The sequence below is a fragment of the Terrapene carolina genome, unplaced genomic scaffold (genome assembly GCF_002925995.2).
Source record: "Terrapene carolina triunguis isolate 2854851 unplaced genomic scaffold, T_m_triunguis-2.0 Scaffold97, whole genome shotgun sequence".
Classification (NCBI taxonomy): domain Eukaryota; kingdom Metazoa; phylum Chordata; order Testudines; family Emydidae; genus Terrapene; species Terrapene triunguis.
Window position 1 is genome coordinate 20,206,310 of NW_020664448.1, and position 16,826 is coordinate 20,223,135.

General features: G+C 40.7%; 1 protein-coding gene across 1 annotated transcript in view; it reads left to right on the forward strand.

Annotated features, from left to right (window-relative positions):
* ARHGAP42 (Rho GTPase activating protein 42) overlaps positions 1-16,826 on the forward strand; it is a 281,853-nt gene that overhangs the window by 244,808 nt on the left and 20,219 nt on the right. Inside the window, exons 17-19 of the mRNA XM_026651599.2 lie at positions 1,016-1,121; positions 14,595-14,754; positions 15,728-15,872. Of these exons, the coding sequence (XP_026507384.1) occupies positions 1,016-1,121; positions 14,595-14,754; positions 15,728-15,872 (411 nt within the window). The remainder of the gene's footprint in view (positions 1-1,015; positions 1,122-14,594; positions 14,755-15,727; positions 15,873-16,826) is intronic.

Below are 16,826 nucleotides of genomic sequence, written 5' to 3' on the forward strand. Positions count from 1 at the left end.
CCCAGCCAATGATTTATTTCAAGAGATATGAAATTGTACATACGTGGACATTATTATGTATTTGTAGTGCATTAGCACCAACTGGCCCCAATCATAGGCCCCAGGCTCACTGTGCTGGGTTCTGTACTAACATAATAAAAAGACAGTTCCTGCCCCCGAGGAACTCAAAATCAAAGTATGTATGTACGTAATATTCTCTCTCCCGCCCTCCTCCACACACCCACACACACAGAATCTCTGTTAAAAGAATATCTAGGTTTAAAAGTCAAGCACTCGAAAGTTAATAAATGCTAGAATTAAGGTTCTGTGCCTGTGCAACCTTAATTATTTGGATTTTTTTCTGATACTTACAAATACATAAAGTGCTAATTATCCTCATCTCTCCTCAAACCACCATAAGAGGAAATATAAAGGGGGGTTAGATGCTGTTAAAGATCATTGGGTCAAATGATTACTCCTTGTTTGACAGAACAAGGAGTAATGGTCTCAAGTTGCAGTGGGGGAGGTTTAGGTTGGATATTAGGAAAAACTTTTTCACTAGGAGGGTGGTGAAGCACTGGAATGGGTTACCTAGGGAGGTGGTGGAATCTCCTTCCTTAGAGGTTTTTAAGGTCAGGGTTGACAAAGCCCTGGCTGGGATGATTTAGTTTGGAATTGGTCCTGCTTTGAGCAGGGGGTTGGACTAGATGACCTCCTGAGGTCCCTTCTAACCCTGATATTCTATGATTCTATGAAATCCTGGCTCTGTTGAAATCAATGGCAAAACTCCTGCTGACTTCAGGATTTCACCCATTGTATTAACTGAGTTTATTTGAAGTACAATTCCCAGAATGTTCATGTAATAAACATATCTAAATTGTTCTCAGATTTTTGGAAGGCAGTTTTAACAGCAGATTGATGGTTTGCCTTATTGTAATGTGTAGTGTGCCCTAGTGTAGTGTTATTAACATCATCCTTACACACATCTTTGGGTGCACCTTAATTTAATAACATTCTCCTTATTTTTATTTAACAGAATCCGATGACCAAAACTACAGGGTTGAGGCAGTACATGCACTTGTTCATAAATTACCAGAGAAAAACAGAGAGATGCTGGACATCCTAATCAAGCATTTGGTCAAGTAATTCCACCATTATTTTTGTCTGTTTGGTGTTTAGGGGTATGGACTTGGATGTGGGCTTCTTTCCCCCCCTTTTGTTTGTCAATTTTGGCTATTCAAGTTTGTTTGTTTGTTTTACCTGAGAAGATAAGTACTTGAAAATTAGATCAGACTTGTAAAATGCAGGACAAAATTTTGTGACAAAAGAACTGCCAACTAGAAATAGGATCATAACTCAGAGCCCTGGAGGTTCCCAGAAAGTGATTGTATTTATTAAATGGGACTAATTCATATAACAGTGTTTAAAAGAGAACTGGATAAATTCATGGAGGATAAGTCCATTAATGGCTATTAGCCAAGATGGGTAAGGAATGGTGTCCCTAGACTCTGTTTGTCAGAGAGTGGAGATGGATGGCAGGAGAGAGATCACTTGATCATTATCTGTTAGGTTCACTCCCTCTGGGGCACCTGGCATTGGCCACTGTCGGTAGACAGGATACTGGGCTAGATGGACCTTTGGTCTGACCCAGTATGGCCATTCTTATGTTCTTATATAACTGTTCTCAATCCTGCTCTCAGTGCATGAATTAACACCAATGAAATTGAATTGATGACCAAAGCTGTCCTTATGATTTCACCCATTGTTTTAGCTGAGTTTATATGAAGTACAATTCCCAGAATGTTCATGGAATAAATATAACTGATCCATAACTGATAACCTTACTCTGTCTCAGTCAGTGGTCAATACCAGATGCTTCAGAAGAAAGTTTAAGAACTGTGTCATAGCAGATGTGAAAAAATCTGTGTGTTTCCCCCTCAACCCTGCACCCCAAATGAGATCTCACTCTGATCTCTAATGGATAGACATTGGCTTTATCCAGAAGAATGAGATTTTTATATCCCTTCCAAAATATTTATCATTAATTATGATAACTCTGGATATTCTTGATAGCTATATAAATTCCCAGTCTCTTCTTGAATCTTGCTAAATGCTTGTCATCAGCAACTTCATGTAGCAATGAGTACCACAGTCTTATTATGCCTTCTGTGAAAAAATTCCCTTTTATCAGTTTTGAATCTGCCACCCTTTAATTTCATTGACTGTCCCTTTGTTCTTATGTTATGAGACAAGGAAGATATAACTTCCTGTTCTACTCTCTCTAGACAATTCATTATTTTGTGTTTTTCTCATACTCATCTCCTTCCTAAAGTAAACCCAATATTTTCAATCTCTCTTCAGATGATAGTTTTTCCAGGCCCTTTATCATTTTCGTTGCTCTTTTTGAACACCTTCCAGTTCTGAACTATCCTTTTTGAGGTAAGGTGATGAGTACTTTACATAGTATTCCAGCTGAGGCAATACCATTGGCTTAAATAAAGGCATTAGATTATTTTCCATCCCATTCCTTATGTGTCCAAATATCTTCTTTGTTTTGTTCACCTCAGCTGCACACTGAGAAGAGGTTTCCATTGAACCATCCACAATGATGCCCAGAACCCTCTCCTGAGTTGATAGTTAATATAGAACCCTTTAAGATAAATGAGTAATTTATATTTTCCCCTCCAATGTGCACTCTTGCTTCTATTAAAAAATAAAACCACACTGTATGATTTGCTGGCTATGTAATATAAGTCACACTATTTTAATTTGTTTTAATCCGTGTACTTCCTTTCCCTATACCTCTTCCCTGTATCTATCTGCATATATTTGTCTAATCCCAGATTTCATGCCCTTTGGGACATAAACAGGTGGTTGTTTTTTTTAAGAAAAAGAGAACCTCTGAAAAGGAGCATGCACAGTTATGATGATATGTAAATATATCATAATGCATTAGCAAACAGGCAAACAATAGAGACTTGACATTATCTGCAAAAAAAGAAAAGAAGTATTTCACTCTTTGAAAAACTTCCCATGCAAATTACATGAGAATACAGATAATTTCATAATGTGCTTTAATAACTTCACACTTCCAGAATACAGGTAGCCAGGAGTCTGCAAATTGGTAATATCCAAAATTTACTGTCACCTGTGATACAGCAAAGAGTGAGATTTCCAGGAGAAAGCAATTGTGCCTTGATGAATGAGGCATGCAGCCACCTGAAATGTATGATTACGTGGGTCTGTATCCATTCAATACCCCAGCAAAAGTAGGACTAGTGAAGAGAAAATTGGTTATCAAAATGTTCCATATTACAAGCATTCTGAACAGCAATTCTTTTTTTTCTTTCCTTTTGCAACAGAGTGAGCCTTTGATACTATATCCAAATTTCTGCCTAGTCATTTATTGTCAGAATAATATTAAATACATCATTCCATTTATTAACTAAATGAACCAATTTGTCACTAAGGAAACCCAAGTATAGTGCAAACATTACTCTTTGTGTTCTGTAGTCTATATTTTCAGATTATATAGTTTGTTTAAAAGACCTTAAAACTTTTTGTGCAGGACAGTAACTTGTGCTTCTAAAAAAGAACTAATTTTCATGGTTTGGGCCTCAAATGAGCATCTGTCTACCAGAATTGTTACTTAAACTGAAATCTGAAATGTTTTAAGCTACTCTTAATTAGGTGAAATAGAAGCTGAGTGCAGTAGAAGGCATTTATATTCCTCCATTTTTATCTGGTTATCGTGAATCCAAAGAAATTAATCCTAGTTTTTACTGGATATCATTGTAAATGAGGCATCAAACTCTGCAGTTTGAAATGGAAAAGGAATATTTTTTTGTATCCACAGACTCACTCCTCCAGTCATCCCATTCTCTTCTGTGCCCCAGAGAATTCTGTTATCCACTCACTACTATACGTACCTAGTACTAACAGCTCAACAATCAGAATGAGAGAGGTCATGGGGTCTATGCCCAGGATTGGGAGCCAGCAACTCCTGAGATTTGATCCTGCTTCTGACAGATTCCCTCTGTGACCTGTGGAAAGTCATTTAATATTTCAACCTCAGTTTTCCCATCTTTGTAATGGGGATGGTTTGTTACATACCATGTACCATCTTTGTTATGGTACTTGCCTACCAAACAATGGTGCTCTGAGGATTAGTTTAGTTAGTTTTTATATAATGCTTTAAAAACAAATAGAGCTACCAGTATGTATGGGCCAAGTGATCTTACTTCAAAAGGTAAAAGTATCAAACTCGTCACATGGCCTTGATTAATGGAAAGCTCTCAGAGGTAGTTTGTGAATTAGAAGAAAATGAGGGGGGGGCTGTTTGTTTTAACTTATATTTTAAAACTTTTGTGGATGAATCTTGCTGCTCACAAATGGTGGGGTCTGCAGAATATCAGGGACTAAGAAAAAATACACTAAAGAGGCAGCTAAAATGTTGTTTGTCATCTCTAGAAATGATCATAGTAATAGAGTGCTCAGTGCAATATCAGATAACAATGACAGGGAGCGATCATAAAGCAGAATGAGGAAGGAAGAAGTTAATTCCACAGCAACTGATTCTATTCAGTTTAGCAAGGCTCAGTAAGATTCTCTAGAAATTGCTGAATAGGCTAGGACAATAGGAGAACTGTAGCATTGGAACCAGTGGTTATTATTTGTAAGAGTTTGTGAGGTTGTGACATGTATCCAGCAAACATTCTTATTTATGAAGAGAGAAACAGGAGAGGGAGAGATACTGAGAAGTACTGGTAAGAGTTTTTTACTTCACTATCTGGTAAATTTGTAGAAAAACTTTCAAAGTAGTCAGTATGTCAGTTGTTAGAGAAAAAGAGAAACAGTGGACAGTGTAGGTTAATGAAAAACAAAACACAGAATATGGACTAACAGGTTTTAAAGTCAGAAGGGACCTGACCTTATGTACAACACAGGCAAAAAAAATCACCTATTAATTCCTATATCAATCCCATATCTTGTGACTGATCTCTAGAGCAAGCATTTCATGGCTCTGAGGCCCCTATCCTACAAAGATTTACACTCTTACTTGATTTAGCACATTTGAGTAATCCCATTGTGTTGAGTGCATAGTCAAGCATGAGCATAAATCAGTGCAGGATTTGGGGCCTTTGTGGATAAACAAATACAGTAGTCATACTGCAGTGTATTTTGATTTTAGTAAGCTATTTAATGCATGCCACATTTTCATTTAATGTGGACTAGATCCACTGTTGAACTCTCAGGCCATCAAGCCTTTGTGGTTGCACAGGAACGGACCAAATGGCGAACGATCACTATGGCCAACTGTCCGGCTAAGCGTTGAAGAAAATCAGTGGTCCATACCAGGACCCACAACCTCCTGTTCACAACCCTCAGGTTAATAACCTAGGTTATATTCTGCTCCTGGAAAGAAGCATTCAGAGCAAGCCTATGCTGATCAGGGAAGTATTCTGCAAAGGAAGAGCTACATTCGTGATGGAAAACCCTTATGTCTTTTCTGAGCTCAGACAAGTAATTCAAAATTTACTCCATGAAAGCCAGTGAACTTCAGAGTGGAAGAGGAGCTGTCAGTGTTGAATGCCTGCTCTGTCACATAAAATAGCAAAGAGGCATGCACTGGGCTTAACTTTAATACAGTTCACAACTTTATATACTCATCAAGTACCTACTGCCATTCCACTGACATCCTGTTTGCCACTCCAGCTTCCCTGTGCATTGAATAATATTCCCAAATGCGTGGGGCATAGAATCAACTAGATTCTAGTCACAAGCCACTGTGTTTTCCTGTCATAGCTCGAGTACTATCAGTTCAAATACCAATCCAACCCACATGCCAAGAATTGCTTGTTAGAAAGCTTCAAAGATTTATTTTTTCCCCCTGTAGCCCATATCAGTAGACAGCAAAAGAGGCAGTGCTCATATATGAATTCTTCTCACTCATCTTGGACAAATGTTACAAGTTGGTCAGAGGAAGACACCTATGTAGTTTCATCCATGTGTACTGAGAATACCGGCTCTCCTCAGCCTCTGAAGCTATGTCATGAAAACAATGTCACATCAGCTGACTGTGACATTGGAGGAAGTAATTGTTTTGACAGGACACAGGGTGCAAGCAACATTTCCCAAATTATGAGCTTTTGGCACCTCTTATTATTTGAGTGATATGACATATGATGCTTGGAGGGCTTTCATATTTACAACATATTTATGTAATAGAACAGTGGATTTTCACAGAATCATAGAGGATTAGGGTTGAAAGAGACGTCAGGAGGTCATCTAGTCCAACCCCCTGCTCAAAGCAGGACCAACCCAAACTAAATCATCCCAGTCAGGGCTTTGTCAAGCTCGGCCTTAAAAACCTCTAAGGATGGAGATTCCACCACCTCCCTAGGTAACCCATTCCAGTGCTTCACCACCCTCCTAGTGAAATAGCTTTTCCTAATATCCAACCTTGACCTCCCCCACTGCAACTTGAGACCATTGCTCCTTCTTCTGTCATCTGCCACCACTGAGAACAGACTAGCTCTATTCTCTTTGGAACCCCCCTTCACGTAGTTGAAGGCTGCTATCAAATCCCCCCTTATTCTTCTTTTCTGCAGGCTAAATAAGCCCAGTTCCCTCAGCCTCTCCTCATAAGTCATATGCCCCAGCCCCCTAATCATTTTCTTTGCCCTCTGCTGGACCCTCTCCAATTTGTCCACAGCCTTCCTGTAGTGGGGGGCCCAAAACTGGACGCAATAATCCAGATGTGGCCTGACCAGTGCCGAATAGAGGGGAATAATCACTTCTCCGGATCTGCTGTCAATGCTCCTATTAATGCAGCCCAAGCCTTCTTGGCAACAAGAGCACACTGTTGACTCATCTCCAGCTTCTCATCCACTGTAATCCCCGGGTCCTTTTCTACAGTACTGCCACTTAGCCAGTCGGTCCCCAGCTTGTAGCAGTGCATGGGATTCTTCCCACCTAAGTGCAGGACTCTGCACTTGTCCTTGTTGATCCTCATCAGATTTCTTTTGGCCCAATCCTCTAATTTGTCTAGGTCACTCTGGACCCTATCCCTATCCTCCAGCACATCTACCTCTCCCCCCAGATTAGGGTCATCTGAAAACTTGCTGAGGGTGCAATCCACGCCATCCTCCAGATCATTAATGAAGATGTTGAACAAAACTGGCCCCAGGACCCATCCCTGGGGCACTCCACTTGATACTGGCTGCTAACTAGACATCGAGCCGTTGATCACTACCCGTTGAGATCGACAATCTATCCAGCTTTCTATCCATCTTATAGTCCATTCATCCAATCCATACTTCTTTAACTTGCTGGCAAGAATACTGTGGGAGACTGTATCAAAAGCTTTGCTAAAGTCAACGTGTATCACATCCACCACTTTCCCCATAACCATAGAGCCAGTTACCTCATCATAGAAGGCAATCAGGTTAGTCAGGCATGACTTGCCATTGGTGAATCTACATTAACTGTTCCTGATCACCTTCCTCTCCTCCAAGTGCTTCAAAATGGATTCCCTGATGACCTGCTCCATGGTTTTTCCAGGGACTGAGGTGAGGCTGAGTGGATTTTTTTTCATAAAGATGGATGCTTGGTCTCCAAATGGCTCAGCACTCCTTCCTTTTATAATCATATTTATGGCCATATTCAGGGCACAGATTATCCAACAAGCTCTTGGAATATATTGGAGTCTTTTTTTATTTTAGAAGACAGAGAAAGCTACTAGGGAAGAGGCTGTTCTAGATTTTATTTTGACAAATAGGGAGGAACTGGTTGAGAATTTGAAAGTGGAAGGCAGCTTGGGTGAAAGTGATCATAAAATGATAGCGTTCATGATTCTAAGGAATGGTAGGAGGGAAAACAGCGCAATAAAGATAATGGATTTCAAGAAAACAGATGTTAGCAAAAGAGTCCTACAAAAAGTGGAAACTAGTTCAAATTACAAAGGATGAATATAAACAAATAACACAAGTATACAGGGACAAAATTAGAAAGGCCAAGGCACAAAACAAGATTAAACTAGCTAGAGACATAAAGGGTAAAATGAAAATATTCTCCAAATACATTAGAAGCAAGAGGAAGACCAAGGACAGGGTAGTCCCATTACTCAAGAAGGGGGACAAAACAATAACAGAAAATGTGGAAATGGCAGAAGTGCTAAATGACGTTTTTGTTTCAGTTTTCACCAAAAAGGTTAGTAGCGATTGGACATCTAACATACTGAATGCCAGTGAAAATGAGGTAGGATCAGAGATTAAACTAGGGAAAGAACAAGTTAAAAATTACTTAGACAATTTAGATGCCTTCAAGTCACCAGGGCCTGATGAAATACATCCTAGAATACTCAAGGAGCTGACTGAGGAGATATCTGAGCCATTAGCTTAGTCATGGAAGACAGGAGAGATTCCAGAGGACTGGAAAAGGGCAAGTATAGTGCCAATCTATAAGAAGAGAAAAGAGGACAACCCGTAGAATTACAGACCAGTCAGCTTAACTTCAGTGCCTGGAAAGATAATGGAGCAAATAATTAAGCAATCCATTTCCAAACACCTAGAAGATAATAAGGTAAGTAACAGTCAGCATGGATTTGTCAAGAAAAATCATGTCAAACCAATCTAATTGCTTTCTTTGACAAAGTAACAAGCGTTGTGGATGGGGGGAAGTGGTAGATGTGGTTATATTGACTTTAGTAAGGCTTTTTATACTGTCTCGCATGACCTTCTCATAAACAAACTAGGGAAGTACAACCGAAGTGGAGAAGGTGGGTGCATAACTGGTTGGAAAACCGTTCCCAGAGACTAGTTATCAGTGGTTCACAGTCAAGCTGGAAAGGCATATCAAGTGGGGTCCCACAGGGATAAGTTCTGGGTCCCATTCTGTTCAATATCTTCATCAGTGATTTAGATAATGGCATAGAGAGTACATTTACAAAGTTTGCAGGTGATACCAAGCTGGGAGGGGTTGCAGGTGCTTTGGAGGTTAGGATTAAAATTCAAACTGATGTGGACAAGGTGGAGAAATGGTCTGAAGTAAAAAGGATGAAATTCAATAAGGACAAATGCAAAGTATTCCACTTAGGAAGGAACAATCAGATGCACACATACAAAATGCGAAATGACTGCCCAGGAAGGAGTACCGCGGAAAGGGATCTGCGGGTCATAGTGGATCACAAGCTAAATATGAGTCAACAGCATAATGCTGTTGCAAAAAAAGAAAACATCGTTCTGGGATGTATTAGCAGGAGTGTTGTAAGCAAGACACGAGAAGTAATTTGTGCACTCTACTCTGTGCTGATACTCAACTGGAATATTGTGTCCAGTTCTGGGTGCCACATTTCAGGAAAGATGTGGACAAATTGGGGAAGGCAAGAGAAGAGCAACAAAAATGATTAAAGGTCTAGATAACATGACCTTTGAGGGAAGACTGAAAAAATTGGGTTTGTTTAGTGTAGAGAAGAGAAGATTGAGAGGTGACATGATAAGTTTTCAAGTACATAAAAGGTTGTTACAACGAGAAGGGAGAAAAAATATTCTCCTTAACTTCTGAGGATGGGACAAGAAGCAATGGGGTTAAACTGCAGCAAGGGCTGTTTAGTTGGACATTAGGAAAAACTTCCTAACTGTCAGGGTGGCTAAGCACTGGAATAAATTGCCTAGGGAGGTTGTAGAATCTCCATCATGGAAGATTTTTAAGAGTAGATTGGACAAATACGTGTCAGGCATGGTCTAGATAATACTTAGTCCTGCCATGAGTGCAGGGGACTGGACTAGATGACCTCTCGTGTTCCCTTCCAGTCCTATGATTCTATGCTCCAGAAACCTTTGCCAGCTAGTGCAACACTGATAAGCAGTCTAGTACATGTTTGTGGTACAGAGTCTGCCAGACAGAAAAGTCAGGCTGCAAGTGGTAGATTCATGGAAGAAAGAAGTGGTTTGTCACAAGCAGCCTGCTGCCTGGCTCCATGGATGAGGACTGTAATCCTATTAACTTCTTAGGGAAAGCAAAACAGATGGCTGTAGGCAAGGAGACTGAAGACATAACGTTGAGCATCTGGCTGTAGCAAACTGAAATTCCATGACAAAAATGCTGAATTCCATATCATTTGGGAAAAAATCCCAAATTCCATCTTTGTAGAATAACAGAGGCAAATCCATACAACTTTGATTGAAATTAACAGAGCAGTTCACACTTCTTAGAGCTATTGTTTCATGTTTTGTGTAGATTTAGGCAAGCAGCAATGCATTCATTAACACTCAGATCACATTTTCAAGGTAATCTCTACAATCATAAGGGCTAGAAACAATTTTTTTTTATAACTGAAGGGTTGAGAATAGGTGATGATGCTAATGACCCACCTGACACTGTTCATGACCTCCCCCGAGCTTACAACCCACAAGTTTGAGAACTCCTCATCTAGACATATTCAAGGCCACATTTTTAGGATAGGTCTAAAAAATATGTATTAACAATTCTGATCCCATATTTCTTGGTACCTAACTTTGTGGATATGCAAGACGTTTGCATACGCAAATTGGCAATAATAAAGAATCAAAGAAAGAGTCACTTTCGTCTAACACAGAATTCTAAGGCCTTGCCTACACTACACAGTTTTGTCAACAAAAGGCAGGTTTCATCAACAAAACAGTGGAGTGCTACACCAACATGATAAAACCACCTCAACGAGCGGCATAGAGAAGTTAGAGTGACGGCACTATCAGTATAGACACTCCATTTGCTTATGTCGCCCTAAGTGGCCTGCAGGAGGTATCCCACAATCTCCATCATGACTGCTCTTGTCAGCAGTTTCTACTCCGCTGCCCTTCAGCCAGGTACCCAGGCATGCGCCCCCTTCCCATTTAATGTCCCGGGAATTTTTGAAAATCCACTTCCTGTTTGCTTGGGGTAGACAGCTCACATCACATCTTCCCAGCTGACCATGCCGGCTTTCTGTAGCAAACTCGCTCCTGCCTGGAGTACACCAGAGTTGCTGGATCTGTTGGGTCTGTGGGGAAAGGAGGCTGTGCAGTTGCAGTTCTGATCCAGCCATAGGAACTTTCACACTTACGAGCAGATTGCTTGTGGCATGGATGGGAAGAGGCATGAAAGGGACATGCAGCAGTGCCATGCTAAAATCAAGGAGCTGAGACAGGTGTACCAGAAGGCAAGAGAGGCCAACCGTCACTCTGGTACAGTGCTGAAAACATGCTGCTTTTAAAAGGAGCATACCAGCATACGAGGAAATGCTGCAATCATCTGATCATGCCGATAGCGAGCACAGAGCATGGAGACAATAAACTAAAAACTAAAAGTGGATAGCCAGGAGATAAGACAGGGCAGGAGTGGATAATAGAGACTCAGGAGCAGATGATAAAGCTCATGGAGGACCAAATAGAGATGCTCAGATCCCTGATTGCCTTTCATTCGGAACACATCTGTGCTTGACTCCCCCTGCAGCCCATACAGAACTGCGTTCCATGCCCTGCCCAAATCCCCACACACATTCTTCACATGTTCCTGGCCCGTTGTAATTCCCCTTGCACTCCACCCCTACGGATATGTACCATAATGACAGCTGGATTTACACTCAGCTGTGCAATCCTCATTTCAGAGAGGATCGGGTCCCTTGTAAGAAATGTTAATCTGTGTATTGCTGTTTAATAAAAATTTATTCTTACAAATACAATAATTCTTTATTTGTGTCCTACAAACAAGGGTTGCAACAGAACTTAGCACATCTGGAGATTACAATTTATTCTCAGGCAGGAATCATTACAAGGGTCATTCAAGGTGGCAACTAAACAATGCCTGGCTGAATGCATTACAGAAAGACACATTACTGTGGCTCATTGTCAAAATGCTGCCTCCCTGATTCGAATAGCTTCTAGCCCTTTCACCATGGTGCACTGTGGGAAATCTTTACTGCCTACCCTGCATGTTACAGGAAGTTTGAACAGCCCACCAGTATAGCCTGCCGAGCAGTCATTTTGCTCTATGCACCAGCTACCGGAGCCAGCAACATGGAGGGAGGCGCCCTTTGAAGAACTTCTCTTGCTTGAGGTTTCACTCCTGTGTCAGGAAACCGGCAGAGCTTCCATGAAATGCTGGTCGACGTTTTGTTGGCATTTTCTGACCCACCGAAGACACCTGATAGAGCTTATGATGGAGCAGGAGAAAGAGGAGGCAGAGGAGGAGTCCATGCATCTGCCCAGGCATGGCAAATTTGCATTGGCTGATGCTACTCATAATACTCGGTATAGCTGCTGATGTCCCCTACATGGACTGGCACTTCTGGAGCAGGGCCCCAAGCACAGACTGGTGGGATCATATCAGCATGCAGACCTGGGATGACCAGCAGTGGGTCCAGAACTTTAGCATGAAGAAAACTACATTTCTGGAGCTTTATGCTGGAGGTTCGGAGTAAGCTGCTCACAAAGACACATGCATAAGGGCATAAGCTTTCTTTGATAGGATAACGAGCCTTGTGGATAAGGGTGAAGCTGTGGATGTGGTATACCTAGACTTTAGTAAGGAATTTGATACGGTCTCACATGATATTCTTATCAATAAACTAGGCAAATACAATTTAGATGGGGCTACTATAAGGTGGGTGCATAACTGGCTGGATAACCGTACTCAGAAAGTTGTTATTAATGGTTTGCAATCCTGCTGGAAAGGCATAACGAGTGGAGTACCGCAGGGGTCTGTTTTGGGACCGGCTCTGTTCAATATCTTCATCAACGACTTAGATATTGGCATAGAAAGTACGCTTATTAAGTTTGCGGATGATACCAAACTGGGAGGGATTGCAACTGCTTTGGAGGACAGGGTCATAATTCAAAATGATCTGGAGAAATTGGAGAAATGGTCTGAGTTAAACAGGATGAAGTTTAACAAAGACAAATGCAAAGTGCTCCACTTAGGAAGAAAAAATCAGTTTCACACATACAGAATGGGAAGAGACTGTCTAGGAAGGAGTACGGCAGAAAGGGATCTAGGGGTTATAGTGGACCACAAGCTAAATATGAGTCAACAGTGTGATGCTGTTGCAAAAAAAGCAAACGTGATTCTGGGATGTATTAACAGGTGTGTTGTGAGCAAGACACGAGAAGTCATTCTTCCGCTCTACTCTGCTCTGGTTAGGCCTCAGCTGGAGTATTGTGTCCAGTTCTGGGCACCGCATTTCAAAAAAGATGTGGAGAAATTGGAAAGGGTCCAGAGAAGAGCAACAAGAATGATTAAAGGTCTTGAGAACATGACCTATGAAGGAAGGCTGAAAGCATTGGGTTTGTTTAGTTTGGAAAAGAGAAGACTGAGAGGGGACATGATAGCAGTTTTCAGGTATTTAAAAGGGTGTCATAAGGAGGAGGGAGAAAACTTGTTCACCTTAGCCTCTAAGGATAGAACAAGAAGCAATGGGTTTAAACTGCAGCAAGGGAGGTCTAGGTTGGACATTAGGAAAAAGTTCCTAACTGTCAGGGTGGTTAAACACTGGAATAAATTGCCTAGGGAGGTTGTGGAATCTCCATCTCTGGAGATATTTAAGAGTAGGTTAGATAAATATCTATCAGGGATGGTCTAGACAGTATTTGGTCCTGCCATGCGGGCAGGGGACTGGACTCGATGACCTCTCGAGGTCCCTTCCAGTCCTAGAATCTATGAATCCTAGAATCTATGAATAATCCTTGCTTAGAGAAGGTTGCTATAATCACCTGGAAGCTGGCTACCCCAGATTGCTACAGGTCCATTGCCAACCAATTTGGTGTTGAGAAGTCAACTCTGGGTAAAGTGGTGGCGCAGGTTTCTGAGACAATCAGTCAGTATGGTTTATCCCAAGGTGGTGAGCATAAAAGATACTCCTGAAGTAATTCCTAGCTTTTAGAGAATGGGGTTTCCAAACTGGGACTCATATGCCAATAGTTTTCCCTCCTCACGGACCACATGAGTACATAAACCGCAAGGGGTACTACTCCATTGTTAGGCAGGCCTTCATAGACCACAGAGGTTGATTTATGAATGTCCATGTGGGCTGCACTGGGAAAGTTCATGATGCCAGGGTTTTTCGCCGACCAGGAGTCTGCATTCATGGGACACTATTCCCACCAAATGACACTGTGATAAATGGAGTTACTGTCTCCACTGTTATTCTGTGGCAATGGCCATATCAGTGCCTTATATAGATACATACATTTGTGTCTGAACAATCGCTGTTTGGAAAACTACTGTGGTCGCAAAGTAACTGCACAGTTGCTCTCTTGGATGTACAGACCAAGTTTTAATCTCTGTCCAGCATAGTCGTCTTTGTCCACCTCCTGATGTGGTCTACATCGGCCTGTCTGCATCATCTCTACTGTGTGAATCATTTATGTGCAATTCATGCGGTGGTCATGCTTTGCAAAAAGAAAAAACAATATTTTCCAGCTTTTGGGGCAAAGTTTTCACATACAAGTTTAAAATTATTTTCAAAAGGGAAACTTGAGCTGGTGAACAACAACAAAAGTCCGCTTCTGTGGTGTCAGATGCCTTATTGGAATGGGAGATAAGCACAATATTTAGGGAATGTTTAATTAGCCTTTCTTTTTTTTTTAATTCCTTTGCAGGGTTTCATTACACAGTCAACAAAATCTCATGACTGTCTCCAACCTTGGTGTTATCTTTGGGCCGACTCTGATGAGAGCCCAGGAGGAAACCGTGGCTGCTATGATGAACATTAAGTTTCAGAATATTGTAGTGGAAATTCTGATAGAGCATTATGAAAAGGTAAAAGAACTTCATCTGGAACCTTTTACTTTAATATAATTTGTGATGCAACTGGAATTAAACATGCTACCGGATCTCCCATTCACTACCTTCAGCAAATTCCTACAAATAAGAAAAGAGTCAGCTGCATTTATAACAAGGAGTCTGGTGGCACCTTAAAGACTAACAGATTTATTTGGGCATCTGAAGAAGTGAGGTTTTTACCCACAAAAGCTTATGCCCAAATAAATCTGTTAGTCTTTAAGGTGCCACCAGACTCCTTGTTGTTTTTGTAGATACAGACTAACACGGCTACCTCCTGATACCTGCATTTATAGAAGATCACTTTCAGATAGAATGTTTCCTTCTTAATCAAAGCTATGGGCCAACTGTTATGGGGATATGAAAGGTCTAAGCACAAGGAGCAGCCACCCAGCCTTGTGCAGGAGCTGGCCAGAATCTCATTGGAAAGAGCAGCAGGCTGAGCAAACACATGGCTATGACCCTGCCCCCAACTTTTCCCTTACACCATCCAATGTTAGCACTAGACCAAAGGACATTTTCAGGTGAAAAATCATGATTTTTGAAAATCCATCTCTCTTGCCTTGTTACTAATAGTACATTGGGTTACTGGAATGGGAGCAATGTTAAACAGCTATTGTATTTTCTATCGTTTGTGCTCTGTTTACTTTATTTCTCTTAATAGGAACATTGAAAGTAAACTAGTTCAGTTCATTTTTTTATAGTCTTGTATCTGTCAGTTTCACGTGCATATTGTGAGGCACTAATCCAGTGCTGTAGTTCTTACGTTGAAAAATTAAATCAAAACAAAAATCTATCTTCAGTGAACTTTCATACAAAAATTCCTATTGACCTTTTTTTATATATACAACAAACCTATCAGGTGCAAGTGTAACTGGGTAAAATAAGCAGATTGTTAATCATAGCTTTAAAGAAAATGTAAGTTATCGATTGTGATTTTTTGTACTTATAGATATTTCACACTGCACCAGACCCCAACATTCCTCTTCCCCAACCTCAGTCCCGTTCAGCTTCCAGAAGATCAAGAGCAATATGCCTCTCAACAGGCTCACGCAAACCCAAAGGAAGATATACCCCATGTCTGGCAGACCATGATAGTAAGTTTATTCATAATGTTAGCTATTTACCTCTCTGTTCATGTCTTGTTCTTTAGTTCTCCTGGTTTTTAATTAGTAAGCAACGGTAATTGCTATGCTCCAAGCACATTGGGTTCTTATTTGCAGTGGTCCTATGAAAAGTAACAATAAAGCGAGCAGACGTCAGTGTTGTTGAATGAGTGCTTTCCTTGCTCCTTTCACAGCATGTTCTGTCAAGCAGTTCTTGTGTGGCATAAAGTGTTTGAAAATACATTGTGGTACTCTTGTTATTCCAAACTAACCACCAAGTGATTTGAAATGACCTTCTCCAGACTGCTAAAAAGAATACAAGTTTCACTTTGTTTGCTTTTAATAAGATCTTTAAGATTGGAAATGGTATAATAGAGCATTTCACCTCATCAATAATAAGGTCAATCCAGTTGAGGTTAGTCTTGGCCAAAAGCTGTTACCATTAGACAGCTCTTCCGTGTGTGTGAAATGAATTATGTGGTCTCTGTCTAAGTCCCAGTAGACAGCTATCTATACCACCAAAATCACGACACAGCTGTTGTTAATTGACACCCATGTTGGCAATTTTAACAAAAAGGTCAAGCACTGAATGGCATGGAGACTGAACTTTAAACCTAGTCTTCTATATGGATTTATAATTAAAAGTAGGGAGGGTTTTTTTTGCAGTAAATTGCCACCTAAAGTGATTCTTCATTTTCATATATACTTAAATAAAAGATCCCTCTTTATTCATTATCACCCACTTTTTTGTTTTCTTAAATTACCATTAGAAGGGGTTGAACTTCAGTTCAAATTGTAGCCAAGATTGAATTTAATCTGCTAAACGTTAGCATCTCCACTGGTATGAAATTGATTCCAAAAGAAAGAACAGGAGTACTTGTGGCACCTTAGAGACTAACAAATTTATTAGAGCATAAGCTTTCGTGGGCTACAGCCCACTTCTTC